The sequence below is a fragment of the Dunckerocampus dactyliophorus genome, chromosome 1 (genome assembly GCF_027744805.1).
Source record: "Dunckerocampus dactyliophorus isolate RoL2022-P2 chromosome 1, RoL_Ddac_1.1, whole genome shotgun sequence".
Lineage (NCBI taxonomy): Eukaryota > Metazoa > Chordata > Actinopteri > Syngnathiformes > Syngnathidae > Dunckerocampus > Dunckerocampus dactyliophorus.
The window spans coordinates 14,884,219-14,905,289 of NC_072819.1; the positions used below are offsets into that span (position 1 = coordinate 14,884,219).

Consider the following 21,071-nt stretch of genomic DNA (forward strand, 5'->3'; position numbering starts at 1 on the left):
CCCAAGCTCGGGCTCCTTCCCCAACAGAAAAGTGACGTTACATGTCCCAAGAACCAGATTTGGCCACCCACTACACAAAGCACCACTGACCACCAGGCGCTTGCCTGGGAGCCCTACCCCCAGGCCTGGCTCCAGGTTGACGGCCCGCTGTCCATAATTGGTGCGGTCCATCATTGTTTCTCAATGGGTCTTCTGAATCGCTCTTTGTCTGAACTGTCACCTAGAACCTGTTTGCCTTGGAAGACCCTACCAGGGGTATATAGCCCCGGACAACATAGCTCCTAGGATCATTTGGGCACTCAAACCCTTCCACCATGTTAAGGTGGTGATTCACAGACAGCCAACTGCATCAAAGTGCAGCCACATTTTTTTACTTACTTTAGTTACTGAGCCCAGGGAGACAATTTCCAATGTTACAATAATGAAAGCTGTATTTAGTGAAAAGGAAACAACTCACTGAGAAGTCATCGTCCTCCGCCCTGAGGTGATCGGCGATGTACTGAACTCCCTCAATGGCCCGTTGTACAGCCGGGGAGATGGATGGAATCACCAACTCTTGTTGGCTCCTTGCTTGTTTCGTGGACTCTGCCTTGAGGCAGTTTGTCTGCGTTTGTTGCTTTGTTTGGTCTACAGACCCCGTCCCTTTCTCTGGCCCTTCGTTGTGAAGGCAGCAGTAGCGGAAGCTTCCCGATCGACATCGCTGCTCTGCCTTCAGAGGAAACTCCCTCTGGTGGTCGCTCATTTGCTCTGTGCTGTGGGAGCGTCCGTTCGGGGAGAGTGTGTTGGCGTCTTCCTTGGAGAGGCCGCGAAGGGGCCCTAGAGGCAACGTTGGGGGTAAGGACAACTGAGAAGAAGACAAGTTGTGTACTCGTTGGAGACTGGAACACTGTTTGGTGGGCGACTGGGAAAAGATGTTTGCTTTAATTGGGGTTTTTTTCTGGAGAGGGGAGGAGGGGGGAGAAGGAGAACAGATGTGGATATTTGGGCTGTCGGATGGAGTCTTCGGCAGGCTTTTCTCCGCTTGCCTAATATGAGTGAACCCCATCTCTACACCCATCCAGAAGGTTTGGGAGTTGCCCGTCGCTGATATACTGGTGGGACGGTGCATCATTTCAATGAGCTTCTTGCAGTGCTGCTTGGCCGTACCGGGTGGTCTCTTCATGAACAGGACCCGGGGCACCATGTCCAAAAAGACCCTTCGCACCCAATGAGGCATTCCGTGGGTTTGTGGCGACCTGTGGTGTACGTTCAAAACAAAAACAGTGATAATGATGGACAGTGTGACAAAGACCATGGTGAAAAGCAGGTATTCTCCAATGAGCGGAATCACCAGCGACGTGGACGGGATGATCTCTGTAATCAACAATAGAAAAACTGTGAGGGAGAGCAAAACCGAAATGCACAAGGTGATCTTCTCGCCACACTGCGATGGCAAATAAAACACCAGCACGGTCAAACAGGAGATAAGCAGGCAGGGGATGATCAGATTGATGGTGTAGAAGAGCGGCAGCCTTCGGATGATGAAGTAGTATGTGATGTCCGCGTAGATCTCCGTGCAGCACTCATACTTCTTGGTGTTGTACTTGCCCACCGCGTTCACGATCACCCACTCGCCGCTCTCCCAGTAGTCCATCTGATCCACGTCACTGGCCATGCTGATCAGGTCGATCTTGGCTCGGTCGTACGTCCACGAGCCGAACTTCATCTTGCAGCTCTGTTGGTCGAAGGGGAAAAAGGTGACGTCGATGCTGCACGAGGACTTGTAAATGGCTGGAGGCATCCACTTGATGCGCCCATCGTGGAACAGGTGAGCCTTGGTGAGGTGGGTCACTGCAAAGTCACCATCAGCGCTGCAGACGAGACACAAGATACAGCCATGACATGCCTGTGTTATTATTTTTCTGACAAATACACAACACGATGACATGGTTTGACTTCCCATTCCAAAATAAGAACATTTGGTACACACCTTCAGGGGACTGATAAGCACCTGCAAGATCGTTTAAAAAACATGGCCGCCATCAAGCGAAACATTTTTGCAGGCCCACAGGTGGGATCCTCGTTCTCCTCCGGTGTTGTTTTTTGCTACTTTCTTTTTCCGTCCTATGCATTCAATGTGACGTAGTTTTCGCAGTTTGCACTATTATTGCAAAACTCCTCCTTTGTTTGCAAGGAAAAAATACAGCTTTAGTTTTATGCAGATTTGTTTCCTGAAAAACTTCCTCAACTTTTATTCACGCAAAATGCTATTTATTTTCTCTCGCAAGATTACCTTTTCAGAAAAAATATTTATTTTTTGCCAAAATACAACTTCATTGTCACATTTTTTGAAAAAAATATTTGCACTGGTAATACTACAACTCCCCTTTTTTTCACAAAAAACACAAATTTATTCTCACAAGATTACAACATTCTTTCCCTCCAAAAAACATTGTACGACTTGTTCCCGTTAAACATTTAAACTTTATTTATTTAACTTTATTTAAACTCACAAGATTACGATTTTCTCAAAGATTAAACATTTTATCCAGAAAGAAATAAGATTTAATTGTACAACTTTTTTTCTCTTAAATTTGCACTTTTCTGAAAAACTATGACCTTTTCTGTAAAACTGTTGACTTTATTCATGTAACTTCATGCAACAACTTTTTTCTCACAAGATGGAAACACACAATCCCTGTAGTGACCACTAATCGGACAAGATGAAAGCAGAAGATTCTCTCAAGGTTACAGTTGTTTCCAGCAAAAATCTGACGTAATGCTCGCAAATTAGGATTTTTTCCCCCGTAAAAAACAGGTTTTATTTTTGCATGATTAGGACTTTTTTTCCCCAATGCAACTTTCTTCATGCAAGATTACCCTGTTTTTCATGCAAAAATATGAGGTCATTGCAAAAAACTCACTTTACTCTTGTAAAACTTTTTTTCTTATTTTTATTTTTTTTTTAGATTTATTGCAAAATTACTTTTTTTCTTGAAAAATTAAACATTATTCTTCAATTTTTATTCTGTCTTTTTGTTCTAGCTACTTATAGTCTACTTTTCCATAATTCATCCAGTGTTTCCGTTACATGTAATGGATCGTGGGGCAGTGCCACGGTAAAATATAAGCTGCAACACCTCGGGAAATGATGTTTTTTTAACATGAAAATAATGTTAAATAATACATTATATGAATATACATATACAGTATGCTATATCAGGGGTGCCTATTACAGCGATGGCGAAGGTAGTGTCGCGTGTCACCTACATCATAACCGTCACTTTGTAGATGTCATACGACATCAGTCAGCTGACATTAAGCATGACATTAATGTCAGCTGACATTAAAAGTGGAGGACAGATGTCGGCAGCCACACACGGATAATGCAACTTTCATCTTTATTATTCCAGTTATGGATAAACTAACTCGGTGGTAAGATGCCTGTAGCTATAACAAAAGTTATCCGTTCACCTGTAGTGGCTACTTATGTAGAAAAAAGTCAATTGTTTCATGGCTGTGCTTCGCATCATGGACTCCACTCTAGAAATGTGTCATTTCTCTAACTTAGCTTGTTCAACTACAATTTGTAAACTACTATTGAATTGGAAAATGTGCCCATTGCTGAAAGCTTTTTAATATGTTGTCTTGACTTCGCCTGCATTGTCTTTTGCATAATTCTTTTAATTTCTCGTATACGATATCTGTAATGTTTGAAGCAAATGCTAACTGGACGTAATACATAAAGTGTATGTATAATGGACGCTACACAGCTATTTTCACTGACACACTACACATCTATTGAGGAATTATGTGTACTTATCTTTATTGCCACATTGATTTGAATAGTAAATTACTGCAACTATAGCAACTATTTTGTTGACCTGCAAACTTTGAAACTGTGAAATACTAATCATTACTGTTTGGTATGAAAGTTTCAAAGTTTACCGGTTAGATTTTAAATAGATCATTTTGATTGTGTGCACCCCTGCTATAAATGTACAATATACATAAATACTCATATTTATTAATATACTAAATATATATATTCTCTGTTTATAGTAGGAGGTAGATCTTTGGGACATGGTCATGTTAAAAGTAGCCCACAGACTAAAAAAAGTGTGAGCACCCCTGTGCCATATAGATACACGTATATTTATATATATATATTTATATTTACATATTGACCACAATTAGTTTGAAATAAAATATCAACATAAAAACATTTCACTACGCTTTATTTTGAAAAAAACGAATTACCTGTCTGCCCTGTTGGCACATGACAGATAAAGAGAGGAAGAAAAGGCAGAGAGAAAGGTAGTTAAAGTTAATTAATGCATTTCTTGTTCAAGAAAACGACCCTAACGTTGACAATATTATCGATCGTAAATTAAATATTTAAAATAAATTTGCTGCCACAGCGACACAGCAATGGCATGACACTGCGGCGCCAGTCCACCTCCCATGCAGCCCACCACCACTTCAAAAAATCCTTGGGCAAACCCTGCCTTCTATTTCCTGAGAAATACAACTTTATGATCGAAACCTTCCAACTTGCTTCCTGAAAATGCAACTTTATTCTTTATTCATATAAGCACCAGCTGCCTGAAAAGGCATGTCATAGACAGCAATTGCATCATCCCCTCAATCCCTTCTTTTTCAATATCCTCTTCTTCAAGACAATGAAATGAACCTCTGCTTTGCTGTACATGCTATACTACACCAATCCAACCCTTCCTATGAAATGAACCCCTGCTTTACATACTACACTGCATCCATCCATTCGTGATGCACCTGAACTCAATTCATTACCACTCGCCTTGGCTCATCATGCCATGGGCGCCGCCAGGAATTCTGGTCCCCATGAAAAAAAAAATATCACCTGGGTCCCCCTTGGCAGCTGTTGTCACGACATCTCTAGGACCTTAACCGATCCAATAAAAGCTTGACATAACCCCAACTCTGAAGCCTTGAAAAAGTCTTGCTTCTTATGTTCAATGCTACCTTTGAAATATGCCTGTTGCATAGAGGCGTCTATGCAACAGGCTGCATACACGATGCAATTCACTATTTGATGCAAGAGAGTATAGCGGATTTAAAAAGGCCTCACTGTAATTTTTATTGTAAAACTCTATAATGGAAAATATTCCTTACGTTCATGAAAGACAAGACCAAAACAACGCACATACACATTCACTTTTCAACCAAAATAAATTAAGATAATCTCAAAATAATGGAAACAGCACATGCATAAATGTAGCTGCATGCCAACAAAAAAATAAAGTTGAAATGGAAAAGGGAATTCAGGATGGAATGAATTACAAGACACATCAGGTGATAACTAAATCTTTTGAGGTTTGAAATATGGTTATAACAAAGTGACAGCGGTGACAATAAATGAAAAAGTAGGTTGGTATTGTATGAATAAGACCAAAAACCTCCCGTAAATCCTAGCTTTTCCTGTCAAATAACAGCTCAAATACATTTAAAGAGTATATTATGGGCAGCATAACTCAACCAACGTACAAACAGCAATCGTGCAAAACCAGTGACATTGTTTTAGTGCAACATAACTGTAACCAGGATTTTTTGGGGGTGTTTCAAACAGTGACACTACTTTAAACTCAGGAAACTCACGACATGTTCTGTTTCACAAGTAAATCAAGCGAGGAAATTCTTGCTAAACATTTATTTGCGCTGATTAAATGTTGAAAAAGGAGGGAGATGTACACAAACTGACTGGGCGACCCACCTTTCTTGCTGGGTCACATATTGACACCCTTTCTTTTCCTTCGCTCCTTGCTTCTTTTGAAACCTGGACTTAAATTTTTACTTTGCTTTGTCAGTATTGTTTCAGTCTGCTTTGCCGCAATCGCAGACTGACAGAGCTGCTGCAGTCACGAAGCACGGTGAAGGCAGTCAGGAGTGGACCCACTGCTGCCAACTTTTCAGTAAGGAAAGTAGCTATTGGCTGTCCTGGGTGTCGCTGGAGGGCGTCATCATCTAATTTGCACATCATTTGCATATGATGTAAACTGTTGTACGAAAAAAGCTTTACCTCGTAGGAGAGACAAAAAAAGTGAGTAAAAACTGCTAAATTACATTTAGAACTACAAATAAACTTGATTATTGGTTTGTTAATTTAAAATTGGCCATCATTTCATCAAAATAAAATAACTTTAATATTTTATCTTGGCCAGCGCCTTTCAAAGTTGTCCCATCACATGTTGTCAATTGAGAACTTTTTAAAATTAGCACAATTGAACGGTGAATAACAGATAATACTGCATTTATTCTATGGCTCACATTAACATATGTTAATGTCATATATGTAATAATTTTTGTATGTATAATATAATAATATATGTAAAACCAACTAAGCTTCACAATAAATATAGCAATACAGTAAGCTTGTCAATTACTTGCATTTACCCGAATAATTGTAAGATAGTCCACTTAATTTTACTAATAAAGAATAGCAGAGCCAGGCCGCTGCCCAGCCGTCCGACTTTGTGTCCCACACCTGCGGCAGAGACTGTCAAGCCAGAATCGGACTGCTGAGGCACACCAGACGCTGCTCTCAACAAGACTGATTATTGACCAACCGGGGCGCTAACATTTTCTCTCCAGACAGAAGGATGCCTGGAGGAAGAACTGTTTTATGTCTGTGAAACTATCATTGTAAAACTAAAAATGTGTTTTGTGTTTACATTTTTGAAGGTCAAATGCTGATGACATCATAGACAGGCAATGTAACGTTCAGCTCTGGTTGCCATTTTGTTCGCTAGTTAATAGGATGCTAACCAAAAAGGAAGTTTTCTGAAAAAAAAATTAAGAATACAGACGGACTCATGCAGTGTATTAATAACGCGGCAAGATGCACACCATATTGCATGCTAACTGGAGGCAAAATTGTGGCGTGCATTTTTGCTGTTAACCAACAAACACACTAACCGTGGTGGAAGCTTCCACTGTAGTTATTTCAGCTAGTTTGTTGTGGTAGATGTGGAGATGTTCGTGGAGTTTTTGTTCTTAATTTCAGAGAAGCAACATGATGTTGGCTTTACGACAGACAACGCATCCAAACCCAAAACTGAGCATATTTTAGCCGTAGTGTTCCTTTTGAGTCTTCTTTAAAGTATGCGCATGTCTTGTGCTATTAGTTTCATAGTCCAGAGGCCATTTAATCAGCTGAGAGCACAATACGCTTTGTTTGAATGACAAGTCGATTTGGTAATTGTACCCAGCAAATCTTGTCATGTCTAATAAATTTCATTGTTATGTTGGTCATTGAGAATTCCCTTTCACTCATAATGGCAGTCACAGTGAATGCGTTTTATCTGAGGCTCTTTTGAAACACATTTAATTACATTTTATTCTCCTCAGCCTAATGTATTGCCTTGTGCAATGTTCCTAGTTTGTTTATGGCCGCCGCCCATCAAGTATGACCTTGTTCGCAGCTAAAAAGTACTTAACGGCATTGGCACAGGAGGAGAGTGTTGGCGCCGTCTTCTTGTTTTTGTCCACTAACGCCTTTTCTTGGAATTGAATCAGCAGATTCCGCACATTAATGTTGATGTGATTATACTTGCCTCAAGGATGGCGCCGTTTAAAAGGTATGGATCATTCTGAGTGACTGCGAGAGAGACAGCCATCATAATATTCTACCTGGGGGTTTGCATGATGAATTGATTTATAAAGTTATGATATGATGAACTTTGTCAATTCTGTCGAAATGGTTGATCTAATGTCAGGTAATGTAGTGTAGTCAGTAGGGGTGTCTTAGAATAGTTGACTATTCGACGATTCGATTCGGAGGAGTCTGATTCGACTATCAGTCTCGCAGTCAAATCACATGAAAACGTCATGTGGTCAAGGTTATACCATTCTGACTACATGGGGGTGCGCACGGCTGCTTCTGAGCATACATCTTTGCATAGAATGTCTTTGTTTTTGTTTAAATAGCCTATTTTGATCCAAATTCAACCTCATTTGTATTAATAAAAAATTGAAAATGATATGTGTGTTTAACAAGACCTATACATATACAAGATTGTGGCGCTTACACACAGTGAAGCCCAGCGTCTCTTCCGGATTTGCAGTTTTAGTTACTATTTTGCTCATATCGGGTCAGATTCGACTATGAAAATCCTTATTCAAAGACAGCCCAGTAGTCAAAGTCAGATTCACTCATTTAACCTCCAACAAATACACAAGGCATAGCTACCTTGGTTTCAGGTGGGTCCATGACCATGACTACATCTAAATGGGATTGAGGAAAAGGCTTCTTGAGACGTCATCTGTACTTCTGTGAAGAAAGTGTCGGACGTTTCGCTCCTCATCCGAAGAGCTTCGTCAGCGAAATAATAAGTGCTGGTAGCCTAGGCCTTAAATACAGTAAGAGTGGGCGGAATTGGTGTGCCAACACCCTCCTCCTATTGGTTCCTTACACTAAGCCTGGGCGGAGTAGTGGTATAATCCTATCCTGCTATTAACACCTCCAATAAAAGGGAAGTGTCGCTCCTTGAGTTGGGTATGAACGACTCTGATACTGGCTCGTTAGCATCTATTGTTCTGGCTCGGCCCTGGCTTCACCTCATTTGCAAGACTAAGAGCTGTGGGTTTCGGTCTCAGTAACCTGCTGAACACAGGGTCCAAATTAAACCTCAAACCACCATTCCGATTCAATGATGGGTTCTGTTGTTTGACAAAAATAGCTTCCTTTACTCCTCTTTCAAACCATCTGTTTTCTTTGCCCAAAATCTTTACCTCGCTGTCCTGAAAAGAGTGATTGGTACCTTTAAGGTGTAGATGTACTGCTGATTGCGGACCACTAGAATTGTCCCTGTGATGTTGATGTTGAAACGTCCGACACCTTCTTCACAGAAGTACAGATGACGTCTCAAGAAGCCTTTTCCTCGATGGACAACTCCTGTACGACTGAGAGCCTACACAGACGCATCTAAATGGGATGCTAACAAAGGCGATACCACCCAAACAACCATCGTTGGTGGGCAGAGGCCCCACTCCATTGTATCTTAACGATCGTCATTTGACACCACTAAACAGCCAATCATTCCTTTCTGGTCCTGCTTTAGAGGATAAATAAATAGATTGGATCTTGCACCAAACTCTCATTCTAGAGCTGTCCTATCTAGTCTGACTGGTGTGTGTCCCACCTAGTCTTTGAACATGAACTGATGAAGCCTGCTCAGATGAAAGGCGAACTGAGAACCTGAACAGTCAAGTTGCGATTCATTGAACGCTCTGAGAATACAATGACCTGGATGAATCAGAATATTCACAGGCTTATTCTTATTGTAATATGACAAATAATTCAGTATGATTTCAACCTCAGTTGTCTAAGATTAAGACTTCACTTAATCACTCCTGGAAAATACGGTATGTAAGAATATGTAAGAATATGACGTTTTCTGAAAAAATATGACGATTGTCGTAGGATTATTACGGCTGTTGTCACCCAAAATAGGAATTTACCCTCACAAGCTCACAATATTTTCCCAGAAAAAAATACAACCTTATTCATGTAGATCTGGGGTGTCCAAAGTGCGGCCGGGAACCATTTGAGCAAAAAGGCACAATGTAAATAGAAAAGGCAGACATGTTGATACTAATAACTAATAATAACATAATGCTAACTTTTTTGTCCTTTTTTGTTTTTTGTCCTTTTTTTTTTTTTTTTTTACAAAATTAAAAAAAGTAGCGCCCCACATCTTTTGTTTTTTCAATACGAGGCCCTTGTTGGAAAAAGTTTGGACACCCCACTGATGTAGAGCAATATTTCCACACAAAATCTGATTCTGTTCTTGCAAAAACTATAATTTATCTCGACAAAAAAATCTGACTTTCCTCTTGCAATATTGTGTCTCTCCCCCTCAGTACGCTCTAAACTTTTTTCAAGAATACTCTTTTTTTTTTTTTTTTTTTACCCCTGTCCTGTCCAGCCTTTAAAGCAGATAGAATTGTATACCTAAATGCCGTCAAGTGCTCAACAGATTTACTCTGCCAGAGAGAAGTGTGATATACACTTCCCCTGTCATACAAAATTTATTCGACCTTGATGCTTGTTATAAAGCAAATTTGGAGCGACCGGACCGGAGCAGGAGGGGACAGAGAAGAAGAGAAAAGGAAAGGGGGGGGGGGGGGGGGGGGGGGGGGGGGGGGGCGAGAGGGGACAAAAACAAAAAAAAGAGAGACAAGAGACAAGGACAACAACAGCAACAACAACAATTGTGACAGAACAACAGAAACATACAGAACGACATCAGCAAATAAATGTCCGTGACAACTATAAAGACGAACAAGGATAAAGGACAAATCATTATCAACAACCACAATGACAAAGCTGTCAATGACAATCAGACATAATAGCAGTCATGAAATGATGAACTATGACAGTGATCACAATGACAATACTGCATTGAAACAGTCGCACACAATAGCAGTCATGAAATGATGAATTATGATAGTGATCACCATGATAATACCGCATTGAAACAGTCACACATAACGGTAGTAATGAAATGATTATCCATGATAGTGAATAGAATCAAAGTTACTGTAATGCACATCATTGTAAAAAAAAAAAATATACATATACACACATACATACATACATACACATACATACATATATATATACATATATATACATATATATACATATATATATATATATACACATATATACCGCACATACACACATATATATAGTCATACTGCTGATATCACCGTCGCTGTAATAAAACCAACAACATAATAACACCCTGGTTAACTCAGTGAGTAATGTGGGGAAGTACGTATGTACTGTGAGTGTGCATATGTACAGGTATCTCTGTATGTAAGGAAGACTTCATATATATATAAAGGTGCAGGAATGTGTGGGCGTGTGATTGTCACTGAGAGTGCATGAAAGGAAAGGGGCCGCCTTCCACCTCCCAGAGAGCCCCGCCCCAAAAAGCAAGGCCGGGCCCCGGCCGCCAGAAGGCCACCAGGCCCATAGGGGCAGGCAGCACAAAGATCAGTGCCCCAAGAGCCAGCCCAGAGAGCCCCCCCCCCGGGAAGACCAGTAAGGGGCCGAAGAGAGGTAATCCCAGCCAAGGACAGGGCGCCAGTGGGCCGGAGGACTGCCAACCCCTGAGACCAGCGAGAGATCACACCCCACAAAGGCAGACGGGTACCGGGGGCCACAAACCGGCAGGCCCAGAGACGCCTCCACAGCCGGAAAGAAGCCCGCCCGCGCCGGAAGCGCCAATTCCCAGCCCACCGCCACCCCCACCCCCAGGGAGCGGAGCCCGGCCCGCCCCGGGCCAACCCCCGCCCGACCCCCGACACAGGGCCGCCCCGCCAAGGGATGCAGGAGGCACACCCTCCACCCACCCGGCGGAGGCACGGGCGGCAGAGATGTATCGCCCAGCACCTGACCCCACGGAGCAAACCCCTGTATGCCCCCCCCCCCCAAAATAAATAACTAAAATAAATAAATAAATAAAAATACACACACGCACGCACATACACACTCCTACGCACCCACACACACGCACATAAACACTCCTACGCACAAACACACCCCTATGCGCACGCTCATACACACTCTTACTTACTCAAGCGCGCACACACACACACACACACACACACACACACACACACACACACACAGTGGTCGACTGCCCGACACCCGGAAGCCCCACCCTATCCCCCGTTGGTAACCCAAGGAGCAGCGGAGCCGGGGACCCCGGGGTCCCAGACATACGATTCAGAACCCAGGGGCGGAGAGCGCAGACCGCCGGGGAGCAGGAAGACACCCGGCCACACCCCCCCAGCGGTAGGACGCCGCCAGCGAGGCAGACAGGGGAGTCAGCGAGGAGGAGAGCGGGAAACCGAGCAGGCAGGCGGGAAAACGGGCGAGCAGCCAGGCGAACCACCACACAGCGCCAACCGACACCCGCGGGCCAGCAAACCCCGAAGAGAGAGCGGGAGCACCACACCCCAAGCCGCAGGGAGGCCAAGCACCAGAGCCGAGAAGGCGAGACCAGCAGCCGACCAGCCGACGGCCCCCACAAACCACCAGAAGCCAGACCAGCCACATGCCACCAGAGCCGACAGCGCACCACCCGCGCACCGGAGCCCCACCCCCGACAAGCCCACAGACAGACCGGGGGAGGCGAGGACACAGACAGCGGCCCGGCAGCGCACAAAGCGCAACGGCGACAGACGCCCAAGCACCCGGCAGAGCACGACCCCCCCCAGCGAGCCCGGCCCCAGGGCACCCGCCCCCCTACCCCCACCCCGCCACCCAGGCCCACAGTACCCGCAAGCATGACCAAGCCCCAACCCACCAGCTGGCCCGGCGCCCCAGCAGCCGCCACAGCGCAGCAACCACCGGCCGCCGCGACAGCACACGGGCCACCCGAAGCACCAGCACCGCCCCCCGGAGACCGCCGAACCCGCCCCAAGAGCGCAGAGGCGCCCGCGGCACGTGTCAGTCCAGGGGGGGCACCGCAAGCCGCCCCCCCCGGCGCTAGCCCCGGCATCAACAGGCCCCAGAGGGCCACCCCAGGGAAGGGCAGGCGAACCAGACAAGGGCACCCCACAGGCCAGGCCGCCCCGGGCGAGCCACCGCGACGGCCAGGCCCCCGGCCACACCGCCGACCCTGGCGGGCAGACGCCGAGGTGCACGAGGCACCCCAATCCAGCCCGCCCCACCCGTGTATGTGATAAGGTGTGATAGTGTCTATGATGCAATTAAAAAAATAAATAAATAAATAAAAGAAAATGGTGTATCTGTGTGCATGTATATGGAGTGTATGTGGATGATAGCTAATGATGCAATTAAAATCGGGGGACAGCTGCCGCTCGGAGGGCCCCTCACCTGGCCAGCCCCCCCAAACCCTAAGTGTCTACTCTGCGATTAAAATTGGGGGGCAACAGGTCAGTGGCACAGCAGGAGCAAAGGAGCCCCGCAAGGCAGCTCCCCTCCCCAATCACGCCCGACCGTAGGCCACCCCCCAATGTCCTATATATATATGTGAGGTGGTGCAGTGGCACAGGAAGGACGGGGGCCCCACACCCCAACGCCGCCCAAACCGAGCAGGGGGGGGACCAAGGACACATGACCGACCGGCCGCCCACCACAGCCCAGGCTCGGGCGTGCCGCAGGACACACCACAGGCCCTACCCGGCCCGCCAGGATGCCCAGTCCGGCCCACCCAACCCCCCAGAGGCGATACCCCCAGCGCCCCCCAACACCGGAGCCCCACCGGAGGTAGCGTTCACAGCGCCACCCCCAAACCGCCAAACACCACGGACAAGCCACACGCCCCCAAGGCAGATCCGACCGCCACCAGGACAGCGGGAGCCGCGCCCACGCGCCCCCCGCATACCACCACGGCCGGCAAGGGAGCAACACCACGACGACCACAAGAGCACCGGACCCCACATAGAGCGGAGCACGGCCGCACCCACGAAGCACGCAGGCCAGAGGCGCCAGGGAGGGACAGAGAAGCAAGCACCGCACGACCGGGCCCGCGAGAGGAGCGGCCCCCCGCCCGGCGCCCAAGCAGATGCCCCCGCCCGCCCCGCCCCCCGCCACGCCACAGACCGGCCACCGCCCCACCCCCCGCCCATCCACCAACACGCCAAGGGGGAAACCCCGGAGGGAGGGAGACAACCGCCGGCCCGGAAGCAAGGACCAGCCCGACACCAGCAGGCAGCAGGGACCGCCCGCCAGCCCCCCGCCAGCCCGACCCCCAAGCCCCCGGCCAAAGCCACCCCCGACCGCCCCACCCCGGAGCAAGCATCCTCCCGCCGATCCCGGGAAGCACCACGCAGATGGACACCACGCCGCCCGCCCCCACGCGCAACCCGCCCACGGCCCCCACACGCCCCACCCACCGAGCCACAGCGGCCCCGTCCCTGAGGGGAGAAAGCAAGGGATCCCCCCCACCCCAGCACCACGCACCCCCCACCCCGAGCCCAAACCGCACATCCGCGACCCCCACCTCCGCGCCCCCGTCACCCGGGGGACAGCCACAGGCGCCGGAGGATAACAGGCAGCTCCCACCTATCACACATACACCACACACATAAATCAGTGAAATAAAATAAAATAAAATAAAATAATTAAAAAAAAATAAAATAAAATAAAAATAAATAAATAAAAAGGGGCAACCCAAACCACCCTCCCACCCAGGGGAGATGGCTCCGCGGGGGCAGCTGGGCTCAGGCACCCGCGCCCCCACCAGGGGGAGAGGCCGGCCCCCACACCCCACACCGGACGGCCCCACGCGGCAGCCGAGCAGGAGGGCCCAGGGCAGTCCCCGCCCCACCCCCAGAGGCAAAGGAGGCGAGGGAGAGCCAGCGCCACCAGCCGCACACGGGCCCCCCCAGCAGCAGTAGGCGCCCGGCACCCGCAGGATGCAGCACCCCATCCACCCACCACCCCAGAGGCCAACCAACGCCGCCCCCTGGGCGACCCCCCCGACCTCGCCCCCGCCCCATCACCCGACCCGGACCCCTCCCCACCCCCACCCACCAGCCCCCCCAGGTAGGCAGCCCAGCAAAGAAGACCCGGGACACCAAGCCCGCCACCGCCCGCCCCCGAGGTACCAGGCCCACCCAGCGACCAGGACCACACCCCACGCCAGATGAACGAGACCCCCAGGGGCAGAGACAGATGCCCTCACCCCCCTGAGAGTCAGGTCAGGGAATTAATTATTGGTGCCCATATAGACTGAAATTCTGACATTTGTTCTTTAGATTCAGCAGACATTCTCTCCATAGCTATATGATCTAACAAAAGATTTTTGTAAAGAGCTATGTTCAGTTTCTTCCTTGATTTCCAATTGATGAGAATGGTTTTCTTGGCGATGCTTAATGCAGTGATGAGAAGCTGTGTTTGATTTGTTTCTACATCAATTGTGGAGAGATCGCCCAGCAGGCATAGTAAAGGAGAGGTAGGAATGGAGAACCCAAGTGCCAAAGATAGGTACTCACACACTCCGTGCCAAAAATTTTTAATGGGAGCACAGGTCCACATGGAGTGTAAGTAGTCATCTATTCTATGGTCTGAGCAGTGTGTACAGATGTTAGAGTCAGTTAAGCCCATTCTAAACATTCTATGTCCTGTGTAGTGTACTCTATGAAGGATTTTAAACTGAATCAGCTGTAGGTTGGGATTATTGATTAACCGGGAAGCATTAAGACATATTTGCTTCCAAAATTCAGGGTCACAGCTTGTAGATAAATCTGAGCTCCATTTGGAGATTGGTACTCCAATTGTGTTGTCATTTTTTGAAAGTAGAATATATAATTTAGATAATGTTTTAGGGGCAGATATTTTTAAAAATTGGTCAATAGTGGTATTGCTTTCCCATGATATGGTCCTGAAACTTGCTTTAATTATGGATTTAATTTGTATGTATTCAAGAAATTTGTTATGATTTATTCCATACTGTGTAACAAGGTCGTTAAATGAGATAAAGTTGTTTCCTATAATTATATTTTTCATACAACTTATTCCTTTTTCGTGCCATGTTGGGAAATTTAATGGTTTCTTTTTAAGCAAGATGTCAGGATTATTCCAGACGGGAGTGTATTGGCAAGGAGTGAGCGAGAATTTTGTTATTTTTAAAAATTCCCACCAAGCTGTCAGAGTGTTGCTTATATTTATACTTTTAAAACAATTATTTTTTCGGAGGATTTGGCTAATGAAGGGCAGGTTACAAATTGGGATTTCGTGGCTAAGTGATTGTTCTATGTCTAGCCATAAATAATCCAATGGGTTAGGGTTGATCCATTTTAAGATATACTGTAACCTGTTTGCAAGGAAGTAGTTGGAGAAGTTTGGGAGTTCTAAGCCCCCATATTCTTTAGATTTTTGTAATGTTTTGAGACTTATTCGCGCTGGCTTATTTTACCAAAGAAATTTATTTATATATGAGTCTAATGACTTGAACCAAATTATAGATGGTTTAGTGGGGATCATGGAAAATAGATAATTAACCTTTGGTAAAATCATCATTTTCACGGTGGATACTCTGCCTGTAAGTGAGATGGGCAAGGTTCTCCAACGTGCAAGATCATCCTCTATTGACTTCAATAGTGGAGTATAATTCAAGCGGATCAGGTCTGACAGGTTGGAGGAAATGTTAATACCCAAATACTTAATGTTCCCTGAACACAGTGGTATAGAGGGGGTGCTCTGGAAACCAAAGTTAATGGGCAGTACTGTGGATTTAGACCAGTTAATGGAGTAATCTGAGAAGGTGCTATAATTGTTAATGAGTGAGATAGATTCGTGAAGTGAAGAATGTGAATTATCCAGGAAGAGTAATACATCATCCTGTACGACTGAGAGCCTACACAGACGCATCTAAATGGGATGCTAACAAAGGCGATACCACCCAAACAACCATCGTTGGTGGGCAGAGGCCCCACTCCATTGTATCTTAACGATCGTCATTTGACACCACTAAACAGCCAATCATTCCTTTCTGGTCCTGCTTTAGAGGATAAATAAATAGATTGGATCTTGCACCAAACTCTCATTCTAGAGCTGTCCTATCTAGTCTGACTGGTGTGTGTCCCACCTAGTCTTTGAACATGAACTGATGAAGCCTGCTCAGATGAAAGGCGAACTGAGAACCTGAACAGTCAAGTTGCGATTCATTGAACGCTCTGAGAATACAATGACCTGGATGAATCAGAATATTCACAGCCTTATTCTTATTGTAATATGACAAATAATTCAGTATGATTTCAACCTCAGTTGTCTAAGATTAAGACTTCACTTAATCACTCCTGGAAAATACGGTATGTAAGAATATGTAAGAATATGACGTTTTCTGAAAAAATATGACGATTGTCGTAGGATTATTACGGCTGTTGTCACCCAAAATAGGAATTTACCCTCACAAGCTCACAATATTTTCCCAGAAAAAAATACAACCTTATTCATGTAGATCTGGGGTGTCCAAAGTGCGGCCGGGAACCATTTGAGCAAAAAGGCACAATGTAAATAGAAAAGGCAGACATGTTGATACTAATAACTAATAATAACATAATGCTAACTTTTTTGTCCTTTTTTGTTTTTTGTCCTTTTTTTTTTTTTTTTTTACAAAATTAAAAAAAGTAGCGCCCCACATCTTTTGTTTTTTCAATACGAGGCCCTTGTTGGAAAAAGTTTGGACACCCCACTGATGTAGAGCAATATTTCCACACAAAATCTGATTCTGTTCTTGCAAAAACTATAATTTATCTCGACAAAAAAATCTGACTTTCCTCTTGCAATATTGTGTCTCTCCCCCTCAGTACGCTCTAAACTTTTTTCAAGAATACTCTTGACTTCATCTCTGTAGATTATAATTTATTTTCTTGAAAAATCAGGCTTTATTCTTACATTTTTTCTTTGAAGTTTTTTTTTCTAAAAAAAAAGGAAGAATATTAAAACAGAAAATTGTGATTTCTTGCTGGAAAATTACAAACTTTTTCCGAAAAATATGACTTTATCTTGTAGGATTATGACCATTTTCACACAAAATACAAAAGCTCTTTTCCTAAAATAAATACAACTTTATTTACTTGAGATTAAGACTTTTTTCACACAAAATTGTACCTTATTCTTGCAAGATTACCTTTTCCCCCTGAAAAACACAACTTTATTCTGTAAGATCATGACTTTTTTCACATAATTTCTGGTTTTATTCTTGCGAGATTATGACTTGTCCTCCCTAAAAAAACAGACATACTCTTGCAAGACTACAACTCCTTTTCTGTGAAAGATTGTGCCTAATTTAAACATGACTACAGCTAGCGGCGGAGGAAAGGCTTACTTGTTGTAGAGGACAATGTCGGGCCTCCATATGATCTCTGAGGGAATGCGGATGGAGGTGACATTATCGTATTCCTCCGGGTTCCAGCGCAGCTTGTAATCGTTCCATTCCTGAAGGAGAACATTCATCATCGTTACAATACTGCAGCGCCATATTGGACTGTTTAGTGCGTACATACCTGCTTGACCCAGACGTTTGTGGTCATCATCTGGTTCTTCTCATCCTTGTTCGGCGTAAAAAGAGAAGTTTTAAATGAATTCACTAGTAAAGAACATCTAAATAACAATATGGTAATACTTGTGTATCCAGGAGCGAGGAGAATATTTTAACACGGCGTAGCTGCAACGTTTGGCAAGCTTGCTGACACATTATATAGGAGAAGACAACTTCTCCCGCTGCTGACTCGCACTGGCAGGTATGTTGCTGTCTTCTAATTGTGAGTGCAAGGCTCCTGAACAATCCAGGCAGGTTTTGCATTTTCAATCTCCCAGCATAAAAAAACAATGTAAACCACCGCTGGCAACACATGTCAGGTTTTTTCCCTGAGTCGACAGGATTTATATAAAATGTACGTTACATACAGTATTTGCATTTCATTCTCTAGAGGGCCTGCAAACGTGACTCCATAATAGAGAAAAATAAGAGTTAGTAAATTAACTTTTTCCCCATAGAATAATAGTAATAAGTAAACAAATTCTCCAATAACAATGAAAACAAGTATAATATTGAAACAAATGTATTCCTAGCTATAGTTATATATTTCCATAATATCAACATACACAGTACACATAAACTTAACATAATGAACACCATACATTGTTAAACACAACACGCTTAGTATGCACTAGGGGTGCAGTGCTTCCGGTAACCCATAGTCCGTAGCTCGATATTTGGGCTTGGTTTAGATTCAGTTTCGGTACGTTTTTTTGAGCATAACTTTTTTCTCCCAAAATTCATTATTATTATTATTAAATGTTTTTTTTAAATCAAGCATGAAAATTAAATGGTAATGTACTGCTAGGTAATTCTTCAGTAAATATAATTCTGTATTCTATAAAAATACAGTGGAACTGTAGCGAGTGTCCACCTTTCTTTGGCTCCATTTTGGATTATTGAGGCGAATTCAAGAAATAACTCCTGGCAAAACAGGAAGGTGGTGTCCATGTTGATCTTGCTGCCATGGCGTGTCTTTGGGAACAGTCACATCAAGAATAACGGTAATCAAGGTAAAATAACCTTAAATGTTAATTGATCCCTTTCATTCATCATTTATGTGTATTTATATGCATTTCCAATAGTTTTTTTGTACGTCAAACTATAATTGCTATATTTTGTGTTAGCATTTTTGGCTTTCTGGAATGGATTAATTGGATCTTTTATGGGGAAAATTAATTCGGTTGGCGTCAATTTGGGTTAAAGTCGGACCTTCTGGAGCGGATTAATGAGGCTAACCAATGTTCCACTGTATTGATATAGCATCCAGAAAAAATGAAGAATGTGGGAGCCACTTTGATGTGTTAAGGATGCTAAAACCAATCTAATGTAGGTACTATGATCTATATAAGCTTTGTGTTATTGGCGACAAAACAAATTAGTGTAATATCTTATAATATATCTAAATAATAACATATCTAAGTTATATAATATCCAGTAACTGTGCCGTACTTTGGACACCCCTGGTTTTTAGGAAGGTGCAAGTGCAACAGTAAGAATATTTCAGCCGGTTGTATCTGTGATCTCGCTCTTTCGGTCATGACCCAAAGCTCATGACCATAGATGAGGGTGGGAACATAGACTGACCGGTAAATTGAGAGCTTTGCCTTCCGGTACAGCGACCGTGAACCAGACCCCGAGATACTTGAACTCCTCCACCTGGGGCAGGACCTCATTCCCAACCTGGAGGGTGCAATCCACCCTTTTCCAACTGAGAACCATGGCCTCGGATTAGGAGGTGCTGAGTCTCATCCCAGAACCCTTACACTCAGCTGCAAACCGCTCCAGTAAACATTGTCTGCAAATAGTAGAGACAAGATCCTAGGGCCACCCGAACTGAACTCCCTCGACGCCTTGGCTGAGGCTAGAAATTCTGTCCTTGAAAATTATGAACAGAATCGGTGACAAAGGGAAACCTTGGCGGCGGCCAACGTTCACCGGAAACTGGCTCGACTTACTGCTGGCAATGCGAACCAGGCTTCCGCTCCGGTCGTACAAGGACCGACTGGCACATAGTAACGCGCCACCAATCCCGTACTCCCAGAACACTTCCAGAAGGACATCGCGTGGGACACGGTCAAATGCCTTTTCCAAGTTCTCAAAGCACATGTAGACCAGTTGGGCAACCTCCCATGCACCCTCCAGTACCCTTGCAAGGGTGTAGAGCTAGTCCAGTGTTCTGCGACCGGGTTTTATGGTCAGTCATTTTGCTTTATTTGACTTTTATCTAATTCAATTTTACAGTGGTTAATGTTTTTCACACCTGTATGGCAGTTAAGAATGTAAAAAATTATACTTAAAACGGTTAATTTCTACAGTTTGGCATATTGAGTACATCATTTCCAATGGGTGAGACCAGTGTCAGCAGACGATACACTGTTTTGGACTTTGGAGGTTTCACTGTACGTCCATTGACATAATTACAGTTCCTCATCAATAAGTGGTATGATTGGATGCGGTTTGTTTAAATGTCTTCACTCTTGTTACAAGGGAGTGAACTTTAACCTTAGGTGCTCCCATCCTGAACGTCCACGTCAAAACGTAACTTTGGCCCTTGACCCTGTAAAAAGTCTTTTGCCAGTGAATTTATATGGTGGATATCAACAATTCAACTAAGCAGAAGTTCAACCAACCAGTGAAAAAAGATTTACTGACCACATCTATGAGCTGAGCGATGGAGAGTCCAAAGTGGACCAGAACTGTGTCTGAAGAGTTTTCCACTGGCCTGGAAAGCTTGTTGTACCGCACAAACAGATCCTGGAGCAGCTTCTCCTCGGCATGGGCCCGCAGTCCAGCATAGCAACACACTAGGGGAGATAAGCAAGGAATCAGAAACAGCATTTGAACACTTTAGAGACATTCTGTGCCATTTATTTTTTTTTTTACATTTTCCAGCCATTTTGGTTATGTTGAGTGAGTATTGGTTGGATTTTTTAAAATTTAGATATGTCCTCTCTGCTTCTTAAATTTGCAGAAAATGGCAACGTTACACAAAAGTGACACATTTGTTCCTCACAACCAAAAATG

The 21,071-nt window shown here is 44.6% G+C and overlaps 1 protein-coding gene across 1 annotated transcript in view; it reads right to left on the reverse strand.

Annotated features, from left to right (window-relative positions):
• The window catches only part of LOC129177407 (neuronal acetylcholine receptor subunit alpha-2-like), a 37,059-nt gene that overhangs the window by 9,696 nt on the left and 6,292 nt on the right, over positions 1-21,071 (reverse strand). The window contains exons 3-6 of the mRNA XM_054768515.1: positions 20,700-20,851; positions 18,010-18,054; positions 17,832-17,941; positions 458-1,850 (exon numbers count right to left, since the gene is read on the reverse strand). Of these exons, the coding sequence (XP_054624490.1) occupies positions 458-1,850; positions 17,832-17,941; positions 18,010-18,054; positions 20,700-20,851 (1,700 nt within the window). The remainder of the gene's footprint in view (positions 1-457; positions 1,851-17,831; positions 17,942-18,009; positions 18,055-20,699; positions 20,852-21,071) is intronic.